Source organism: Tachypleus tridentatus, chromosome 11 (assembly GCF_004210375.1).
Source record: "Tachypleus tridentatus isolate NWPU-2018 chromosome 11, ASM421037v1, whole genome shotgun sequence".
Taxonomy (NCBI): Eukaryota; Metazoa; Arthropoda; class Merostomata; order Xiphosura; family Limulidae; genus Tachypleus; species Tachypleus tridentatus.
The window spans coordinates 90766864-90786162 of record NC_134835.1 but is presented as its reverse complement, the minus strand read 5'-3'; the positions used below and the strand labels follow the sequence as shown (position 1 = coordinate 90786162).

Genomic DNA, 19299 nt, shown 5'->3' with positions numbered 1-19299 from the left:
TAAGAATTACATTTTCAACATCTCATAACAATAAGCGCGGATAGCCCTTGAGTAGCTTTGCGCGAAATTAAAAAACAAACAAACTACTCATACCACCTAAGATTTAAGTTACAAAATTAAAGCAAACAATATTGAAGTCAGACCTAATTCGTAATAAAAAAAATTCTCTAATATTTCTTAATATATTAATGGGTTTTTGAATACCTGATAATCAATACGAAACTTCGATATTAATCCTAAGTTTTGGAACATCTTAATGGAAGCAAGGAGCATTTCGTCCGAACTAAGAGAGAAGTCGTCAAATTTTAAATTTTCTAATTGCCATTCATCAGTAGCTGGTATCTTAGTTTCCTAGAAACGAATTTTTAAAAGAAATTGTACTTATTTAAACAACACTTAGAATGTCATAATAAACAAACATCCTCTGTTCAGTAACTTTAGAAATTAAGTTAGAAAAAATAGAAGTGTCATTTGATGTACCACTATCACACCAATTAAAATTAACAATTTTAATAAAAACTGAAAAGCGTGACATAGCGCAAAACAGCTGTTTGTCAAAATACAATAGAAGCGATTTTAATACATTCATCTTTAGTTTCTTTTCGAAGTTATGCGAGTACAAAGTCGAGTAACTTATACCTAGTTCCTAATAAGCATCATCAAGTTGATTGTGAGTTATCAAACTTTGTTTGACTCAAGAAGTGATTGTGCATCTTTAAGTCACAAATTATGCTCCATGGTTACTTGCTTGTTAATCTAAGCTATAGAATCGCATTTATTCTAATTAATCCCTTTAAACTGGATTGGCTTAATACATTACCTTGATATTAATTAAAATATTACATTTGTTCTCTTACCCATGAGCCTAGGTGGTAAGTTTAAACTCGCGTGGACTAAAATTATGTAAAAATTGAAGAATAAGCCAAGTGTCTATAAAAGTGTGAAAAACAACCACGTTTCTACTAGTCCCTCATAGTCATATAAAATTTATTACATTGCCGATAAGTTGACTTTTAGGTATTTTTTATAATTAACACTTTACATGATAGTTGGATGATGCATCTACTAGAGACAACTTCAAATATACATTTATTTGCTTAGGACTACATATTCGTTAGTGTATGCGTAAACACTTTGAAGCCAAAAACAACTTGCTTGGCATTTGAAGCGATGAATAAAATATAGTCATACAATAACAGAAAATATGCATGTTACACAGTGTTAAACTTAGCAAAAAACTTGAAAAGAAGATGATCTAACAAACGTTTTTTTAGTGCGGTCTTTGTTGCGAAGTTTTAGTTTTTATGAATTTCACTCAAAGCTACACAAGGCTATTTGCTCTGGCTACCCCAAATTTAAACATTGTAAGACTAGAGGGAAGGCAGCTAGTCATCACCAGTCATTATAACGTTCCCACATCTGAAAAGGTGAGTATGTTTGATGTGACGGGGATTCGAATTCGCAACCCTAAGATTGCGAGTCGAGCGTCTTAACCGCCTAACCATGACGGGCCTAAAAGTTAACAAATAAGAAACACTAGACAATTAAAAGTAATAAACTAAATAGTTTATTTTGATAAAGTTTCCTCGATTTTAAAGTTGATAATTTAATCAAGGTACACAACTAATTGTACAATTTTGATCGTTTACCATTGGATGAAATTCATTTAAATTTTGCTTTCACAAAATGCTGAAGAAAAGTTTTATTAACGAGGATTGTTCTTATTAAAAAGCAGATATTTGTTGGGTTTGTTACGAAAAAGATTATTTTAATTTTCTCACCATAAACTTTTGCACTTCCTTCCTAGGAGATGTTCCATGATAAGAAATAACCTGTGGACCAAGTTAGAATTCAACCAAATTCAACTGATGTATACCGATATAGAATAAAGATTTAATTTAAAAGAACTGGAACTATTTGTAAGTTAAAATGTATATTGCGGAAGAGAAACATTTATTGATTTGAACTTTCAAAACCGACTAAACATTCAACAAAACCATAAGAAACTAGAAATAAAAACTATGGAAAAAATTATATCAATAACTTAATAATCACTATTTACTACTTTTAAATACATTTCAAAATTACTGTAAACAAATTTCATATTATAAAATAAAAAAATTATAATAGCAAAACTAAAAATAGTTACATCAGCAATTATATGAAATTCCATATAGTTTCATAAAATAATTGATTAATGTAGGTAGACTGATATCTAAATATTTTAATTGTAAATTGATATAAATAATTAATTATAGAAACTCAAAATACTAGTAGTCAGAAAATAATGGAACAAGCAGAAAACAGAATAAAAACTAATTGATTCCGATTATAGTGATTATTAAAGGAATTGTAAAATTAATAATTTAACAAGCATTACCAGACACAGGAACCAGTCGGTCTATTCTAGGTGATAGAGACGCTAATAAATTAGTCCACTAAATAAATAAAATAGATAATATTTTGCGAGTCACTTTCCGGGTCTTAATAAACAGAAAGTCAATTTTTAAAATTGTATTATACAGAGTACCTTATAACTCTGTTTACATGTCAACTTGGCAACTGTTACCAAGGTAACAGCGAAAATCAAAAAAGTTTTCATTAATTAGTGGCGTTCAAAATGAACAACAAAATTAAAATTTTCTAAATCTACTCGATTTGATTTTGTCAATATGTCAACAGCTTTATATTTTCAGTCATAAGTAGTAAGAGCACCTATATACACTGATTAGCTTGGTTATAGTTTTAAACTCCGTAAGGGTCTTGGATGTCTAGGGTAAGTTTTCCTCACCAATGGTCACTTGGTATAAGAATGTACAGATTTCTGAAACCACACACATATACGAAGGGACGAACCTCAATTGCTACTTTCTGTCGGGCTATAGCTTTCTCCAGCTCACCATACATCAACGCGTTGTTGATACCCAAACCGCAGAAAAGTGTGAAGGCCTAACAAAACAACAGACAAATCAGTACAAATTGCATAATCGAACAATGAGCAGTTGAAATTTTTATTAGCGTAGTGGAAAAGCAAGCGTTGGAAGACTAATTATCGGCGTTTTCTTAAAACCAAGATATTGCATCTTTTACCAAGTAATCATAATTGAACAATGCAACTCAAGGACTGATAACCTGATGAGATGAATGCAGTACTTTACAAAGTGGAAAAAAATTCTCATAGTTATTAAGATAAGCATCTTGAATGCTTTTAAAATAAAATAATTAAATTATTTCACTCAATGTAGGAACATCACTGTTTCATGTATTGAAGAAGGTTTCGATAATGTTTAATATGATTAAACATCAAGCAACGCTTTAAAAAGAACACACTTCTCGTGTGTCTGAGAATAAACTATGCAAAACTTCTAAAGATGGCATGGATAAGGCTGAAAATTATTTTGACCAGCAAGATAAACATCATACAAAATTTAATAAATCAAAGCGTGTTTGAATGTTAAAGATTTTATGGTCGCAAAAACTCTTGCTAAATGTAATAAATGTATTGCGTCTTTTAAAAACTGTGGGTGTTTTCATACTCATATTTCTAGTATTATACTGAATAGCTGACGTAATAATTACATTGTTATCTCATATTTTTCTTTTTATATTTTCATACAACAGTCATAAATAAGATTCTTAATGTGAATATTTTATGGTACTTTGTACTTGTCAATTGTTATTCAAGTACGTGAATTTCTTGTTTTAATAACAACTTAATTCTACATTTAGGATTCGTTTTCATTAAAACGTTACTGAACAATGACATGAGTTATATTTTTTACCTCAAATAGTTGTTCATCATTCTCGTCGAATGACGTTCCGTCTGTTCCGTTAATGATAATAGCGACACCTACAAAGAAAATAGTAAAACTATGAGGGCACAAACTATAGATCCCTGCATATGAAAACATAAGACATTAAATTCTGTACTTAAACGATAACTTCCAAGAACAAATAATAGTCTTAAATGATTGTTAGGAATTAGCAGTTTTGTTGGTGTTGTTCGAAATGTTCTATCTCACTTCTAGATATAAAAAAATTAATATGTAGCAGTCATTCTGAAATCGGAGAACAACATAGCTGTCACTTACTCGTTCAGTACCATTAATACAGTATTATTATCTATAGGTTTTATTGATAATAAACAGGTTTCTTATGTTTAATACGTATATACAGAAGACCTAATGCTCGAGTGACTGAATAACATATTCTCTAACGCTACTCATCAAAGCTTAATGTTACAACTTTAAAGAAACTATTGAATCGGTTATAGAAGGTATCTGATTTCATCAGTATTGAGCACCGTATATTCTCCTTTAAAAAAAAAAAGCAAAAAACGAGCTTACAACTGTGACCCTTAATGTTAAATGACACTCATTGAACGTAACTATTATAAATCACTTTAGTGCCATGTCTCTCTTAACTATCATCAACCGTTTATCTGCAATAGCCGTCCTTAATTTAGCAGTGTAAGACTAGAGGGAAGGCAACTAGTCATCACCACCCATCGCCAACTGTTGGGCTACTCTTTTAGCAACGAATAGTGGGATTAACCCTAACATTATAATCTCCCCACGGCTGAAAGAGCGAGAATGTTTGGTGCGACGGTGATTCGAATCATCGACACTCAGATTACGGATCAAGTGCCTTAATCACCTGGTCATGCCGGGCTTTACTGTGCATTTATCTAACCCTTAATTCTAACATTATAAGTACTCAAGCTTTACCCTGATCCACCAGGAGAGGCCCCATCAACAGTAGATAAAATGTAAAATACTTTAGATGCTAGAAATGTTATGATTTCATTTTTAAACACTCAAACTATCATAATGTTAAGCATAATCGTTAAATTTGGATTATTAGTAAACAATCTTTAGTGTTTGAACCAGTCTTGATGTATCAGGTATGTGTCATTAACCCTTAAACAGCGGGAATGTAGTATGTAGCAGTATCAATTGATGATGGTCACCGTTTAAGGGTTAATAATAACCCGTGGTGTCACTAAAATTGAGATAAACAACTTTTGTGTAATTTAATGTGTTGAGTTTGAAGAGAGTAAGAATGTCAAGAAGAAATACTGAAGTAACATTCAAACTACAAATTGTTTATATCACTGATAGATTATACCTATTGCCTCGTATAGAACAGTTTGGTGTTTTTGCCTCTTAATAACACAGAAAGCAAGAGGTGAAACCATTCATTTTCTGTGTATAAGATGTGAGTGTGTTTCTACTATATCAAAGTCACATCGGGCTATCTGCTGTGTCCACCGAGAAGAATTGAAGCACTGATTTTAGCGTTGTAAATACGTAGATTTACTGCTGTACAAACGGGGCACTAAGTACAGGGAATTCAATGTGATATTAACGACAGAGTTTATGTGGCTTGTAAGCAATCAACAAAGTCTGAACCACAAGTAATCTGGTGCATATACAGTCCAGAAAAACGAGTTTCGAAAATTAAGTGTAAATTATAGGTTTAGAAGTAACACTGTTTCAAATAAAACAAAATGAACACTACCAGTTTTACCAGTACGACATGAATAACTTAAACTACTTAAATATGCTTAAACCTTCAACAAGATAACCTTTAGTTCTACTTACCAATAATCCTGTAATCCCTGTTTCTGATAGGCATGCTGAGCAAAGACCAAATGTGTCGCCCTCCATCCTGCTGAATCTAAAGACGCAGTTGGAAAGAAACTATTAGAATTGGGATGTTTAGTTTTAATGTCTAAGTAGCATTACTGGTATGCCTAGTTTGAATGTCTAAGTAGCATTACAGGGATGTTTAGTTTAAATGTCTAAGTAGCATTAGCAGATTAGACCCGGTGAGAATACAAAAATAATTTTGTCTAATCATCAGTTTTCCTTGAAAGTTGTATGTTTCAGCAGTATTTTTTCAAATAGCTACCGATTTATGTCCTTCGGATGAAAATGAAACTTCACAAACAGTATTTGAAAAAAAAAAAGTATAAAAAAACAAATACTGAAGCAATGATACAAAGTGCAAGAAATATCAGTTAGGGTTAAGAGAAGTGAAAAATCGGCCCTCTTTTGATCAGTTTGTAATAGATTAAGGAGTTACAGTAGTATAACTTATAGGAAGTTATCAGACAGAACGGATGCCTTTTTTCAACTGCATGTTTATGTTTACATGGATTCTCTTGCATCTCCCGGTCTTCCTTCATTTCTTCTGTTAAACTCTTGTCTTTTACATCAGTTTGTCAAAGACAACACTGAACATCTTTGTCTCTAACTATGTATGTCTCTTAATTATAATGGATATAACATCTGATACTCAGATGGGTCTTGTTGACTCCATACCGCTCAGAAAAAAAAGTAGTCGCTCCCTCCAGTAACCTCCTAAGGCCTTAGAAAGCTGTAATATCCCTTAGGGGACTGACCAAAAACAGGCCGTCTTCTCACCTCTCAACTCCAACTGATATTGTTGTTTTGTTGTATACCTTCATAACAATGAATGCCATTCTTTTATCACGCGAAAATAAAATACACATCATGATGCCGGGCTGGCTTGTGTGGCTGTTAATAAAAATTATATCAGTTTTCTCCATTCTATAACAACTATAAATCTGGTTAATATATGTCTTACACTGAGAAACAATGACATTACCTACATCTCCCGATGCACGTGCTGTCCACGTTGCTCGTCATTTGCCAACACATCCTTACTTTGTATAAATACAATTTACTCATTCATCATTCCTGTATATAACTTATGTTTACCCTAAACAAATAACCAATTTTAATACGGTATTGCATTATACCAGATGTAGCAAAACCATAACTGTCATAGTAAGTAAAAATTATGATTAAATTTGGATTCACAAAAACTGATTTTCACGGTAACAATAATATAACTGTTGTTTACATTACAGAAGTAAAATAACAAAGTAAAGTTTTAACCGGTTTTCAAGGTAACGAAAAGTGTTACTACGTGTGTGAAGTTTACAGTAATACAATTCCAACTAAACAATTCAACTTAAGTATATACACTTACTTCTGATTACGGATCACAAACTTTGGTACAAAATGTTAAAACTAAGTTCATAAACTGAATTTTTATATATGCACGAAATACTACTTTTATGCTTTTGTCCATTAAAAGTTAATATATTGCTCTTCTCAGTCTATGGGCTAATTTCTTTGTAATTCTTGCCAATATAAAAGGCTGTAATGGCAAGAAATTATTAACCACCTGGAATAACGGTTATCTTCTATTTTTGTTATACTGAATACTTAATGAAAACAGTATCCATTTGAAATATTAGCGTGTATTATAAATATACAATATAACTTTATAATTATGATTTTCTTAACGACAAAGGACATATTAGGCCTAATGATCACACCGATATCTAAAAACAAAAATATGAAAACAAAGTTAACAATATTTTTACAAATCATTTGACGTTAAGTTTTCTGAATTATGTCTGCGTACACACGCATACACTGGTGGCATTTTTAATATTTTGATAAATTATATATAATAATAATGACAATAGCAACTATATTACGAAAACGTGGTTAAAATACGTCAAAGTAATTAAAGGGGTTCCTTAACTGTTATGATCACACCAGAAATAAGACAGAAGCAATTAATGTAAAATAATATTTTATAGACTTTGGAAAATGCAGAAGGATTTTTAAATCGAATATTAAGTCTATAAATACGGACTTTTTCTTTATATCGAGAGCGAGAGAATTAAAATCGTTAAATTTATTAGGTACATAATGACTGTAATTATAACGCTATTCTATCGTTTTTAACCTGATGAACTGGTATGGTAATTTTTATTTTGCATACAATAGAAATAAAAACATTCCTACCTCTGGAGGATCGGTCAAGTTCAATACTTCACCAGTACACACCACTCTTTCAGCCACTTGGAGTAGCCCAGAAGAAGTTCTCAGTTCAGGCCAACTGTGAGTACTTTGAAGTTTAAACGAGAAGATAATTTAAAAAATCACAATCCTTTAACTTTCATTGGGTGAAACTGAAAAGCACGAATCAAATAAAATAATAATAGCAGCTACTGAAGTTTTACTTTCCAACGTACGTTTTAGTCAGTCATTTTAAACATGAAATTGGATTGAGCGGCTGAGTTTTAGAATACAACTAAAGTCAATTTGGAGAAGTTTTGAAAGCCTAACTTTATTCGACTTGTACACAGATGGACTCCACTTTCGACTAACTTAACTGACGTCTCTCGCCTTTACCGTTAGCCAATATTCATCAATTGAATTTGACGAAAGATCAGGAAGTCCTTCCAAACCCGTTTATAGAGCACTTAGATAATTCTAAAACACATAATGGCAGAAGACTTTTCTCCAAATAACCTCAAAAACTAAATTAACATGAAAAAAGTTCGAAAGATGGAGTCATTCCGGAGTTCAGAAATTTACAACTACTCACTTCTAACCTGAGTGATGTATCATCATACTGAGACTTAAAATAACATCAGTGAAAATTTTTAAACTATTCATTATTCATATTAATTATAACGTAGCACATTTGACATAAAAATCATTTCATTATATTCTGATGTAAGTAAAACTCCAAATCTAAATATTATCCGAGAGCAGTTTTAAGTGGAGAATTAAATCAATAGTGTACCCAATTTAGTAGCATATTCCTTGGAAATCATATACAGATGTTTTCAGCAGTAGGTAGTCAAATTGGTAGTTGGATTTTTTCTAAACGAGTGGCCTATAAAAATCAGTTCATCAAATAAACAGAATTTCAGTAAATGTGGGTTGAACGTTTTGGCTCAAAGATATTCATGTATTAGCACAATTTCCTATTATTTGCCCCCCAGTGGCACAGTGGTATGTCTGCGGACTTGCACACTAAAAACCGGGTTTCGATACTCGTGGTGGGCAGAGCACAGATAGCCCATGATGTAGCTTTGTGCTTAATTCAAAACAAACAAACAAACAATTTCCAATTAAGTTCGCAGACAAGGCGTGATTTACTGGGAAAACGTGTTGTTTCTGCTTATAAAATACGGAATGAAACTCGTGAAGACTGAACTAATGAATGTAATTTTGAAGTTATCAGAAAATTTAACTAAGGTTATGTATACATATATAGAACATTTACCATTCTAACTTATAATATCAGATAAAAATTAATAAATACAAAATTGCGTTATGTCATATTTAATGTTTAAAGAAAAACTGTCAAAGGGAGTTGGGTAAGTTATGTTAAAACGAAGAAGATTGGCAAGTCACGGTGACAAACGCACCTAACTCGTCGCTGTGAAATGGAAGGTATCAAACTATATTTTGATGATGTTTGGCGTTTCGTAGGTAGTGTTGTCATCACAAATCGACAAGTTTTGGAAAAAAGTATGTAACAACCTTTTCGGATTCATTTAGAAGTTACAAGGTTGGGATATCTATTAGTCAGTAGCATTGGAAAACAAAGGAAGAAAGATAATCTTGGGACACACCAGGACCATCGACAAAGATCTGCAACAAGGCGTGTTCCATCCATGGTAAACAAGTTGTAGCGCCCTGTAATAGGTGAGAATCCATGGTCCAAGGGTCAGTTACTGAAGCTCTCCATGTGTCCCAGGGCAGTGGTACGCTACATAATCAAGAACCTCATTCTAGAAAAAGATGATTAGCTTTATGGTTTACTAGATTTCTACTTCTTTGTTTTAATATAGACATTTTAGAAAAAATGTTATTTGTGTAGGCACGTATATTTTTATGTGTCATTCTATCTATAGCGGACCGTCTTTTGTCTTCCCGTGGGAAAGTTAGTAGCAAGATCACCTATGATAAATGAAGTTAAACAAGTACCTTTTTTCCTCTAACAGTAAGAGTACCTCTACAAATAATTATCTTTTGTGTTTCACAGGGAAATAAGCAGTCACGTGTGTAGTGTTAGCTGTACTGGGTGAATTCGACATTTCAATGATTACCTACAAAACTGGCTATTCAGTAAAGGCAGCTGTCTATTGCAGCAAGTAAAGTACATTTTAAACAAACAGTTAAAATGTAAAAATTGTTTAATATTACTATTGTTGTACGCTTATGTTCAATTTATCACGACTTAAGGCAGTTATTACGAAACAATCCTGTGCTTAACTCTTACTTGTCGTGTCTTCAGTTTTTATGTGAACCTTTTTTGGCACTCTTTGGGGAAATATATTACCTGAAAATAATAGAGGTACGCCAATAAAAGGTTTACAGTTCAATTTTTGACACCTCAAGAAGGTGAAGAACGAGATTGGTATTCATGCTATTTCATACATAGACATATTGATCAAGTCGCTAGAGGGGCTGTTGAAAGTGTTTCTTGTAATTCAACATCTTTGGATATGGCACTTCTGTGACGGGGCCTTTTGCAATGGACACTATACGCTGCAGGACTAAAGTCAATGTGTGTGCTTATCAGTCACATCATGATCGGACTTGGCGACATGAACTGTAACGACTTGAAGATGCTCTAAAATTGTTTTAACACAAGTTACCCAACTTCTAATAAAACTCATAGTCCGGGTCTATATTAATTTTTCCAGGTACTAGGAGGCTCTCGTATTAGTCTATCATATATTTGTAATATGCTATTTTAAACAATTTTTGATAGAACTTGTGTCTAATAAAATGATTTTGAAACAAACATTTTCTGTGTCTTTATCACTTGGAGTCTGAGTTTTATCACGTGGGTCTATCAATATATCTTATTTTTATAAATTTGCATTCTTGTTTAGTTTCTCTACTCACTTGGTTGTAGAACTTCCCGCTAAAGGTGATGCCAGATCAAACGTTCGACTAAATTTAACGATCTAAAAATAAACGAAAAGAGAACTAAAATCATTTCCAAATGAACAACAAAATGAATTTATATCAATTCGTCTTTATCTTTAAATAAAAACAAAAATTAAATATATTCTGAAGATGGCAATTTTAATAATTTAAACAAACCGGTTTTACTCGAATCCTTAGACGTCTATCTTTTAAACGAACCAGTTTATCAAACTTGAATACACGTAGTAGTTTTCATTAAAATTACACTCGAAGTGAAATAATTAAAGAAACCAACAACAGAATTGTTTGCTGGTATCAGATTTTAAAATGGTAAAAACTAAAGAAATAAAGCAAGATTGAATACGCATATAAATGAACGTACATTCTTTTTAGTAGAGGTTTTGTTATTGCAGCTTGTTTAAATTTTACTCTCATAACATATAAAAGTATAAAAACTTAAATTTAAATAACTATACTGTAATTAAATCGGTAATTTAGATAAGCTACAGGCTTCAACATGATCATTTTATTTTTAAAATGTCAAACGACAAAACAAGATATAGCTAAAATATAAATGGTAGTACAGCGGTATGTCTCCGGATTTACAATGCTAAAATCAGGGGTTCGATTCCCCTCGGTGGGCTGAGCAGATAGCCCTTTGTGGCTTTGCTATACGAAAAACAAAACAAAAAACAAGGCTCCCAGCAGAGCCTCAACTAGTTGTGAAGAAAATAACTTTGGCCTTTCAGTATTTTCCTAGTTGAGAATAGGCCTAGAGCTACCTAGTGGTTAACTTAGCTACTGACGTAGGTTCTGGTGTTCAAGCTGTGATACCACTGAGCATACTCCGTACTTTCAGTTAACATAAAAGTGACAAAGATAAAATAGTCAGATTGTTGCAAGAGTCTAAATTTGGATTTATTATTTTCTCTATGTAACTGGAACTTGTGTCGCTTGGGCGAATGAAACCAATAAAAGTTCTAGTCGAGTGTTTAACTGTTATCTATTACCACGATCGTGGAAAATAGTTTAATACTTTTAAAATGTATTTATAATATTGTGCGTGGCGTGCGTGCGCGTGCACGTGTCAGATGTGCTATTTCAAACCATATATTCAATATTTGGACGGTTACTTGCATTTCTTTGTGGAGAATTCCGGATGGGCCGTGATACAATTACAACTGTTGTAGAACAAATAACATTTTTTAACAAAATAAAAACCTTTGACTATTTTTAAATAGTCTTCTAGATTATAAATATAGCTATTTGTAAAAAAAATTGAAAATAACGACTTGAAACGAAATTCTCTTTAAACTCTTGCTCAAACGACGCTCAGTATCCTAAGTTTTTCAGCAAGCATACCAAAGAAAGTGTTTAGACATCAATACGATATTAATTTCATTTTACTCTCTTACCTCAGAATATGTACCTTCTTGAAGCAACAGCAACGCCACTCTTTCACAATTTAAAAGTCTTTGAGCTCTTTGCATGATTTTTAAAATGACTTTGTCAAGTGAGGTTTGCTCTTCAAACAAGTCATGAACCACTTCCAGTAGGGACTAACAAACGAAGAAATAAGAAAAATAAATGAGTCGCAACAGAACCGAATATTTTGCTTTTCTTTTTCTAATTATTAAATAAGAATGATATTTAAATACAAAATAAGATAATATAGGCATAAACCAAAATATACTATGATAACAATAACTAATCACTTGAACTTATTACTAAAAATTATATAATTTTCTATCAAGTTAGAACACGTAAGAAAAAAAAAGACGTGATTTTTAACTTTTAAACAAAGTTTTTCATACGAAATACATAATGTTGTTCTTAGCTTACAATTAATTCATTTTACTTATAAATAACGTAAATAACCAGCATTAATTAAAATTACAAGTTGATCATGTTTTGTTGGTGTAGCATCTGTGAACTAATGGTTTGTGAAGTATTTTAATGAACAATTGTTTTAGATTGAAAAATAAATAAATGAATACTCGGGAAATTTTTAATGCTTTATATTATTACGTTAATTTCTGCATTTCAACAAATTAAATTAGTTTTATTTAAAATAACTAATAATTTCATCGCTCATCGAGATTCAAACCTTCTAGTTTTAACTGATATTTGTGCTCATTCAGTAATAGAAATGTGTAACAAAATATGCCACTTTCAACTTGCGTGCGTTATTGAATTTTTTTTCCTTTTCAAGGATAAACAGTATATTAAAATACATTAATATTACTAGCTAAGAAAACGCAAAGCTGTTCACAGATAAATTTTGAGTTTATCAAATGGCGTGCAGCCTTACATACCAACCACTACATAGCTAAGACAGGCCAATAAAGTAATGTCATAAACATCAAGATGTGCAAGTACCTTTTTTAAGTACTGCGTTCACACATAATTACAAAATTTAGGTTGAAATGATAATTCTAATTCCATTTTGATCATTTCTTGCATGTTTTTGAATTTCGCGCAAAGCTACTCGAGGGCTATCTGTGCTAGCCGTCCTTAATTTAGCAATGTAAGACTAGAGGGAAGGCAGATAGTCATCACCACCCACCGCCAACTCTTGAGCTACTCTTTTAGCAACAAATAGTAGGATTAACCCTAACTTTATAACGCCCCCACGGCTGAAAGGGCGAGCATGTTTAGTGCGACGGAGATTCGACCCCGCGAACCTCAGATTACGAGTCAAACGCCTTAACCCACCTGATCATGATGGACCTTGATCCTTTCTATCCTAAAATTTGTATTGTAATTCTTAGAGAAAATATTTACGAAAGGAAAAGCTTCCTTTCTGTGGTTAAGAGGTGAAAAATTTAAACAAACGCATTCGTCAATTTTTAATATTTTTCTGCCCATCCCAGTATATAGATTTATATCTCCTAAAAAACTATCTTGTAAGACTACAGTAAACCGGATCTTTGAGTTATCTAAGTAAAAAATTTGCAGTGAAATTCATGATCGCTTTGTTTACCTGAAGCATAAAACCAATATCGTACAATGTTTGTTAATATCCTGAAAAAGATCTTAAAAGTTATGTCGTATTTTTGCACTACAATTTTAATATCCAAATACATTTTAAACAACTATACAAAAAATTTCAGGCTTAAGACATTTGAAATTTTCAATTACTCAAAGCTACTTGTATCTACGTTCCTAAATTAATAATTGGACAGTATATCATTCCTATTTCTTCTAACATTTCATCTTGTCTTCTAATAAAATGTAACAATATACTGAATCTTATCAAGGATTAAAACCAATTTTGCAACATACGAAATTTGTGAAATATCGTATAAAAAAGTAAGAAAAAACTTGTGTTAAAACAAACAGTTCCGATCTATATGTATGTTGCTCTGATATACAATATATTCTGAGAACAAAAAGTTGGCGAGAGTAAAGACAAGAGTGGTTGACAAATTTTCAGAAAGAAAATTAAACATAATAAACTTCTTTCTACAGTTAAACTACCTGGTGGAACTATAAAATAATCTGAAACTAGCTTCGACTTTTGTTAAATGTTATATGATTGTTATTCAAATCTTAAAGATATCTGGTGTTGTAAGTTTAATTTGCAACCTAGGAGTCGACCTTGGCGGAAATAGTGCGGCTATTTTACTTACTGGTAATGCAACTATTAAGTTTCAATAATTTCAAATCAAATTCATACCTTTAACACCTAACAGAAAATATGTATTATTATGTATGAAGAAAAGTGATGGCTGCAAAATAATTAATATATAAAAATATTAAGACTGTTCAAATTATTTTAATACTTTAAAAGAGGTGAATTAAAATATTAATATAAAAGTCAGTTACTAATATCTATCGATCTCTTTTAATAGCAATTAAAAACGGGCACTGCATTTGGAACAAAGGCTTGACATAGCATCAATGCTCCTCTCCTAAAAAATCATTGGAATTTAATCGACTATTCTAGACTTTAAACTAAGCATTGCTTTTATTATTTTTATTTGTCACAAAATTCAGCCTGAATTTTCTACTTTAAAATGTCAGTTCTGTGCAAGAAGAAGCAATGTTTATTTTCTGAGATTAATAGCAATTGTTTTATGAAGAGAGAAAAGTAAGATAACTTACTCGATTTCTTTCATACTCCTTCTGAGACAATTCAAACAAATAGGCATTAGTAAGTGCGATTCCACAAAACTCCAAGTACATCTTGGCCAACTAATAATTTAAAGAAATAAAGTATTCAATGTCGAGATTTCGGCGACGATTCACGCAAGCCGCATAGAAATACAAATTAGAAAAGTTACCAAAAGGTGAAGTAATTCTGCTATATCAAGAAGTAATCTTTGCTGTATTAAAGTAATTAGAAATTAAAAACTTAATTAAAATATATTAGAACGGTTTTTAAAGGACGATGAAAAATATTAGCATAATAACTTTTGAATCTCACCGCTAATTCAATTTCCTGTCTTGTTCTATTAAAATCATTAAACGTTACGACACATTTTTTAGTATTCTGTTTATTCGAAATTTATTCAGAATAAACAGAATATTGGTTTATACTTGAAAAGTTATGGCTAATTAAGACTTGAACACAAACTGATAACAAGTTCAAATACGCAAGCTTCGTCTTTTTCGAAAATAAACCACTGTAGCGAAATTGGATAACTGATGACCAAAAATGTTAAGAATGTTTTATTTTTTCTAACAAAAGGCCTAAAGCGAGCTTTTTTTTTTTTACCAAAATCCATTAATAAAGCACCCCAGGACTGTTTATTAAATATTTTTTTTAATATACATAGGAGAAACTAACCGGTTGATTTCAGTACGATTAAAACCAAACGCAGCTTAGTAGTTAACGTGTAAAACTGCGGAGCTAAAGATCCGTGGTTCTTGTCCCGTTACTGTCAAACAAAATGAGGTATTACTTGAATATTAACTTTAATGCTCATCTCAAATCACTGATGATATCAGTCATCAAACACAATATGAAGAATGGATTGCAATGATTGGCCTTTCCTCATTTTATATTGAAAGAAACAGACTTTTATGGGACATTCCAATCGTTCATCTGTTATTTGTTAGTAAAAGTACTACAACCACACTATAACACTTGTTTATTTTGCTCTTGTGAATCTCCAGTCTCAGTGGGGGTCTATTAATTTGCAGAATGTAAACATTGTGCTTATTTTTGGAATATTTTCTAATTACTACTACAAGACTAAACTGTTGTCAGGACACAATGTCAACACTCCATAACCATCATGCAATTCGACTACTCCACCTTTAGAACACATCATCATTACTCTACAATCACAGCCATCATGCAGTGGGGTTATGTTGCTGGTAAAACACCATCACTACTACACAGCCACCATGCAGTGGGGTTATGTTGCTGGTAAAACACCATCACTACTACACAGCCACCATGCAGTGGGGTTATGTTGCTGGTAAAACACCATCACTACTACACACCCACCATGCAGTGGGGTTATGTTGCTGGTAAAACACCATCACTACTACACAGCCACCATGCAGTGGGGTTATGTTGCTGGTAACACACCATCACTACTACACAGCCACCATGCAGTGGGGTTATGTTGCTGGTAACACACTATCACTACTACACAGCCACCATTCAGTGGGGTTATGTTGCTGGTAAAACACTATCACTACTACACAGCCACCATGCAGTGGGGTTATGTTGCTGGTAAAACACCATCACTACTATACAGCCACCATGCAATTGGATTATTCTGCCGCTAGAGAACGCCATCAGTATTCCGCAGCCATCATGCACTTAGGTTAAACTGCTGGTAAAACACAATTAAAGCTACATAACAGCCACCTTGCAATTTTCCTTTTTTTTCTTATACACATATGCAACCTGAAATAGGAAAATCACAATAGAACCACTAAAATTGTCAGACTGAATATGGCCAAAATTGTTTGTTTTTGATTAATGGAATTCATATTAGTTTTTATTCAGTAAACAAACACTTGATGTATAAAAACAAACTAAAGTAGATTTACAGATAATTTGATTAATTTTAAAATGTATATGTTTAAACCATTACAGAATCAAAGAACAATTGAATAAATGTAAAACAAAAGCCACATTTGGATATTTGAATGGTCACAAATAAGTATGGAAAAAACGGGAATAGCTGTTTCTATGCTGGCCATAAAATCAAAAAACGTTAACCCTAACATCTATAGTTCCCGTATCTGAAAATAATCAACATGTCATATATCATAATGAAGTCGTGTGCGTAAATTACAATGCACTTTTTTCGTACAGAAGATAATATTAATAACGCAACATCAAGAAAGCATATTTTAATTAAACGATGAAAGTTAATGCTACAATCTCAAAAAGTAGATTTACATAGTTTTCTTTTTTCTCTTCCTAGTTTTCATTAACATTGTTCGAATCACTTTTACTTCTTATAATATTGTGAATTTTTAATGCTATTTACTTTTATATATGAAGTAATATAAACTAATATAAAATAACACCTTTATACTTATACTAATTAATAACATCTAACTGCAACGCTCCCTACAATCTCGTACCCATTTACACTCTCGTCCCTGAGACATGTGTCCGGCAACGGTCAGTTGCAAATTCTTTGTTAACCTGAAGATAACCTAAGAAGGTCGAAACGTTGTTCTGTACTTTGTTTTAATTAGTTTTAATACCCATACCAGCCGTCTTGAGAATACATTTTTACTCAAGTTGGTTTCTCGTCATCATGAATTATTTCACACATACTGACTGGGAAATGCTAGAGTCAAATTATGAGGGAGAAAGGTTTCTGGAAACTGTTCAAGATGGATTTATCCACCAATTGGTCAAAAAAACTATTAGAAATAATGTTATTTTAGATTCACTGTTAACTTTTAATACATAAAATGGTTGAGTTTGTGGAAATGGGGAATAACTAAGTACAAGTAGTCATTAGGCTTGATGCTTTGCTACATATGGAAATCAGGAACAATGATATTTTGATTACAATTTTTTTTTAAAATAGGGTAAATAAAATTTTAGGATTGGAATAGGACCATTGACGGATGATAAAGGAAGGCTCGTATCTGATGATTATGAAATAGCTAGGTGTTACGTATTATAATTTATCAGGGAGAGTTTCCGATTTATTATGTTTAGTACCGTACGTCTTATTTTAAATACCAGGAAATTTTAATTTAGAAGTTAATTATATGTTAATATGTATCCCATTTATGATATTTCCCAACAAGATTGATACACAAAATTTTACTTTTTAATACAAATATATTTTAATATACAAACCGTTATGGAATTTATAATAACGGTTTTATAAGCAGTTATTACAAAATTATTTACAAACTTACTGAATATTTTATCGACGGTTCACGGAGAGCAAATTAATTCTAATTTATATCAAACTTACAAACAATATTAAGCCCTCTATCTGATCTAGAACTGAATATTTTATGGACGGTTTATGGGGCGCTAATTAATTTTATATTGATACACATATGCACTTCACTTGACAGAATGCTTGCTACCTCTATTATTCACACACAAGTTTTCCCAACCATACTATCTAATGTCCTTATAGAAATACTAACGTCCGAAGTTAATTCACTGGAGTTTGTAACGTTTGTAATTTATAAACGTTTCTGGTTAAATTTTGTAGTTTTCTGGTTAGTCAAATGAAAGCTTCCGAGAATTATATTACTTAGTCGCTATAGTCAGTATATTATTCCTTAACTGCCTCTTGTCGTGTCGATTTATAATCTTACGCAAGGTTATGGAAAGTTCAGTTGGTTCAACAATATTCGAATATACGCTATTGCTTTCGTAAAAAAAGAAATTGTTGATTCTTATTCTCAAGACTCTTGTACAAATTTAGATAAGAGGCAGAACTTGCGCAATACACGTTTAATATTTTACGTTACATGCATTAAATTGCAATAAACGTAGATATTAAAATAAATGTATAACAGTAAATCCGTTACACTAGGTTATTAATTTTTCTTCAGTTTTTACTAATGAAGACATAGTATATCTCATTTCAAACAATTTATAGATAAAGTTGAACAAGACGACTGCATAAACTTTGGGCTTGTTAAAATAAAATTGGGAAGCTCAAAAATGATAAGACTCCTGGACCAAATAATATTTCTCCAAGGGTTTCAGAGGAGGTCAATGATTGGATGTGTGAGCTACTTGCCATAACTTTTTTTTTCACAAATCCTTGAAAAGTGGACAAGTACCAACAAATTACAAATTAGCTACCGTCACTCCTATCTTCAAGAGGGGTAATAGAAGTTGTCCCAATAGGTCTATTATTCTTACATCAGTTATGTGAAAGGTTTCGAAAATCTGAGAAAATGAAAAGTAATTTAACAAAGTTTAGAATTTTATCGGATAGTCAACTAAGGGAAAATTTTACCTTGTAAATATCTGCTGCATATGTAGAGAAGGATAAAGGTATAAAGATTTTGTGTATCTGGACTTCGATAAAGCATTTGACAAAGTGCCACATAAAAA

The 19299-nt window shown here is 31.9% G+C and overlaps 1 protein-coding gene across 8 annotated transcripts in view; it reads right to left on the bottom strand.

The window, feature by feature from the left end:
• The window catches only part of LOC143232748 (dual 3',5'-cyclic-AMP and -GMP phosphodiesterase 11A-like), a 116210-nt gene that overhangs the window by 34050 nt on the left and 62861 nt on the right, over positions 1-19299 (bottom strand). For 7 of the 8 annotated variants that reach the window (XM_076468554.1, XM_076468552.1, XM_076468548.1 and 4 more), the window contains 9 exons: positions 14889-14978; positions 12197-12340; positions 10758-10819; positions 7851-7953; positions 5604-5679; positions 3783-3850; positions 2857-2949; positions 1782-1832; positions 205-351 (listed from right to left, as the gene is read on the bottom strand). In XM_076468554.1, the coding sequence (XP_076324669.1) occupies positions 205-351; positions 1782-1832; positions 2857-2949; positions 3783-3850; positions 5604-5679; positions 7851-7953; positions 10758-10819; positions 12197-12340; positions 14889-14978 (834 nt within the window). The remainder of the gene's footprint in view (positions 1-204; positions 352-1781; positions 1833-2856; positions 2950-3782; positions 3851-5603; positions 5680-7850; positions 7954-10757; positions 10820-12196; positions 12341-14888; positions 14979-19299) is intronic. The other variant, XM_076468553.1, reaches the window with a different exon arrangement.